General features: G+C 55.2%; 1 protein-coding gene across 1 annotated transcript in view; it reads left to right on the top strand.

The window, feature by feature from the left end:
* The window catches only part of GPAT2 (glycerol-3-phosphate acyltransferase 2, mitochondrial), a 14258-nt gene that overhangs the window by 894 nt on the left and 9443 nt on the right, over window positions 1-3921 (top strand). The window contains exons 2-5 of the mRNA XM_011969688.1: window positions 2059-2127; window positions 2278-2391; window positions 3087-3160; window positions 3569-3673. Coding sequence (XP_011825078.1) covers window positions 2065-2127; window positions 2278-2391; window positions 3087-3160; window positions 3569-3673 — 356 coding nt within the window. The 5' untranslated portion in view covers window positions 2059-2064. The remainder of the gene's footprint in view (window positions 1-2058; window positions 2128-2277; window positions 2392-3086; window positions 3161-3568; window positions 3674-3921) is intronic.

Below are 3921 nucleotides of genomic sequence, written 5' to 3' on the forward strand. Positions count from 1 at the left end.
CGAGGCCTGAGGGGCCCTGGGCGGGGCTGTGGGGCGCCGCGGCCGTGTTGGAACAGAGCCAGGAAGGTGAGGTTCTCTCGCGGCTCTCTGTAGGGCGCGAACATTCCCAAAAGGGGCAGGTTTAGAGTCTGACCCTTGATCAAGGGCTGAACGCGCAGATGTGCACGGGCTCAGGCGTCGATGATCATCAAGGTGGAGGCAGACGGGAGGGCTCCTGCGGTCGGGCTACGGGGACAGCGGCGGCCAGCTGGGCCCTGTGGGGTGTGTGCTCAGATGCCAGAGCTCAGCTTTTTCCATTACAACCGCGACTGGAAACCTTGATTTTAAAAAAATGTGTATATAACAAGCCTTCTGCTGTTAAACGTTGGTTTTACTTCATAAGGTCTCAGCACGTTGTATAGTCAAAGAAATATGTGTGTGTGTGTGTGTGTATATATATGTATATATGAGTATATATATGAGTTGAATTTACCCTCGAGGTGCCAGTTTACATCCTCTGCTGTAGGAGTCCTGAGCTGTGTCGTTGAGGTAATTGGCAGATGGGGGTAACTTCTTGCCCTAGCTTTGACTCTGCTTCAGTAGAATTAGCACAGAACTAATGGGGTTGGATTTGGGGATTGGGGGTGGTCTTCGGCTAAGGGACAGATATCCACCTTGCAGAGCAGGCAGGACTCACCACAGGCCTCGGCTTGTAGCCTTGCTGTAGCATGTGTCTGTGAACAGGGCTATGCAAACATTGTCAAGATAGGGAGTGCCTTTGGGATGAGCCTCCTGTGGCCCCCCAGACCCCGGGCACTGCAGGATCCTGATCCCATTATTGATTGGCTTCATGTCGGGAAACTGAGCTGGGGAAAGGAGGAACGTGCCTGGAGAATTTTTGGGAGGATGTTACTGTGGGTCAGCTGGCTCTGCCTGGTTCTCTCTTGCACGCAGGGCGGACTGCTGGACATACAGAGATGAGCCCCTGCCCTCAGGACACTCCAACCACGTAGGGAGATGAAACCATGGTCCTGGAGGAGGGCTTCGAATGGCTCTTTGTCCGGCAGGCTTGGGCTGGGGAACCCAAGGAGGAGAGGGAGGGCTTAGAGGGTCTTCCAGAAGCATCGTGGACTTAGAACCCTGGGCAGAATTGGGTGGGTGGCTGGGAAAGGAGAGGGTCCCAGATGGGCCTGATTACAGTGTGGTGGGGATGGGGAAACATGATTAGAGCAGCCTATTCATCAGGGTCATGCTGGGAAATAGGGAAGAGGGGCTTCTAGGCCCCAATTTTTGAGCCAAGAGGCGTTCAGTGCTGTTTGAAGGAACATATTTATTAGTTGAGGGAAATATCGTAGTGGGATGGAGGAGCTGAGGAGATACAAGTGGTGTCTTCTGTGGAGAACGTTAATGTGAGAGGGGAGTGATTGTGGAAAAGTCTGTCTTGTCCTTAACTAGGTGCTCATTCTTGCGAGTAGGCCTCTGTGTTCTGACCCCCAGTTGTCCCTCTTCTATTAGCCAGCCCACATTCCCATATGTTTGGGTGGTTACAGGGCTGTCTCCTGGTGGGGAGGGGAAGGGCAGCTGAGAAGGACCTGGTAGCCTCATGGCGATAGTCTTCTTCCTCCTTGGCAGTCTCATGCCTCCGTCTTTTCAGTCCAGCCCTTATTCTTTCCCTCTGCACAGAAAAGATCAACATCTCCGGTACAGCCCTCATCTGTGCTAGGAGATGGCAGGGTGGGTGTGCATGGTAAGACAACCCATCCCCCTCATATTGGCCTGAGGAGGGCCCTGACCTGGCTACTGTGAGACTTTTTGAGAAGAGCTGGCTCCTTTGTGGGACCAGTGGGTGTGGGGCAGGGCCTTGATCTGAGCCAGCCCCTAGTTTCCAGCCTAGGTTCTCCTTACCGCTGATGGCCTAAGTGATGTCTGGCTGTCCTGTGATGGGGGGGTTGCAGTTACTTCAGGAGTCCCTGGATTATAGCTCAGATTCTTATGGCTCCATCCCTCTACCTTTCCCTGGCTCAGGTTTCTGTGGGGACAAGGAGTGTGGCAGAGGTGACTGGTTCGTGGTTCTTCTAGGCTCTCATGGCCACCATATTGGAAGGCAGACGCCAGACTCAGCCAAGAAGTAGCCCCAGTGGCCGAGAGGTAGTGTGGCTTGTCCCATTCCTCAAATCCCCTCTGCTCTGCCACCCCTTCTGCTGTGCCCCTTACTTCTAGAGCCTGTGTCGCTCCATCTTTCCCTCTCTCCTGCCAAGGACTTTGAGTCCTCTCATCTCTCCTCATTGCCCTTTCCAGACTAGCCTGTGGTCCTCAGGCTTTGGGATGAAGCTGGAGGCTATCACCCCATTCCTGGGGAAGTATCGCCCCTTTGTGGGTCGCTGTTGCCAGACCTGCACCCCCAAGAGCTGGGTGAGTGATGGTAGGGCCAGGCCGCGACCAGGAAGCTTGGTTCTGGGAGTCGAAGCTCTGGGAAGCTGCTTCCTTTATGCCCTTCCAGGCTTGGCTCTTCCCTGCCCCATGCCTCTGCCTCTGTCTTGCAGGGGAAGGGGTGCACTGGGATTGGTTGTGTGGTTGGGCTGTGGCTTGTTCCCAGGCCTGGGAGAGTTGGGTGGGAGAAGTGCAGAGGGGCCTAAGTGTGGTAGGGTGTGCCCAGGGGGCTGGGGTCTCATCATGCCGGTGTGAGTTTTCTTGTTCAGTTTTGGGGACACCACCCTCTCAGACTTCCCCAGCACTCAGCTCATGCTTGAAGACCTCTTTTTCGGTTCGTGCCACGTGATGGTGGTGAGGGGGCCCAGATTTCTCGTGGAGACCCGGGTTGCCTGTTCTCTGCTGTTGAGAAGATAACTTCCTGGAGACTTGCATATGCCACCTGAAAAAGGGTGATTCTGTACAGGATACAGCACTTCAGTTTTGAGCATGGGCCCCTTTTTCTGAGCCAGCCTAGGATCTGGGGTCAAATGCCTTTGGGAAATACGGTGCTGTAATGTTTTCTCCTGGAAGACTTGGCAGGCCACCAGGCAGAGACCAGAGGGCAGCACAGGGGCTTTTCTTTGCCAGTTTGCAAAGGTCCCCCAAGACATGCTGTCTCTCCCCCTCTCTGGCAGGAGTCCCTCTTCCACAGAAGCATAACGGACCTAGGCTTCTGCAGTGTGATCCTGGTGAAGGAGGAGAACACCAGGTAGTCAGAGCTACAGACTGGAGCAGGGTTGGGGACAGGGCCCCTTGGGTGCAGGGCTGCTGGGGCCCTGCTTTTTGGTGCCATTTTCTTGCTCTGATAGAAAAAGAAGGGCCCCGTCCTCTGTTCCACAAGCCTGCAGGGAGGGGCAGACGTGGAGCTCTCCTGCAGTTCCTTCTGTGAGCATGTGTGGATTGCCCACTGTGTTTCAGGCTGTGAACCTGTCCCCGACTCAGCAGGGTGAGGGGTGGGAATGGGGCACAGATGGACAGGCAGTTCTTCCTGCTCAGGTGTTCCTGGGACATGGGACTGGGGTGTGGTCCGTTTCTGATTGAATAGCCCTCTGTGAGCCCTGGTGGAGGTGGGCCCTCTCTGAACGATCTTCCCTCCTGCTCTGGGAGCTGTGCCCAGGTTTCGGGGCTGGCTGGTTCGGAGGCTCTGCTATTTCCTGTGGTCCCTGGAGCAGCACATCCCCCCCTGCCAGGATGCCCCACAGAAGATCATGGAAAGCACCGGGTGAGGAGGCAGGGAGTGAGGTCTGGCTGGCATTTCTGGGATCCTGAATGGGATGACAATGACAGTAGGTAGGGGTGGTTCAGAGGGCTGGCTGGGGCAAGGCTTCTAGAGCGTGAGCTTTGCCTGGGACCCTTCCTTTTTTTTTTTTGTTTTTTTTTTTTTTTTTGAGACGGAGTCTCGCTCTGTTGCCCAGGCTGCAGTGCAGTGACCGGATCGCAGCTCACTGCAAGCTCCGCCTCCCGGGTTTA

This window comes from Mandrillus leucophaeus, unplaced genomic scaffold, assembly GCF_000951045.1.
Source record: "Mandrillus leucophaeus isolate KB7577 unplaced genomic scaffold, Mleu.le_1.0 Scaffold9, whole genome shotgun sequence".
In the NCBI taxonomy this organism is placed as follows: domain Eukaryota; kingdom Metazoa; phylum Chordata; class Mammalia; order Primates; family Cercopithecidae; genus Mandrillus; species Mandrillus leucophaeus.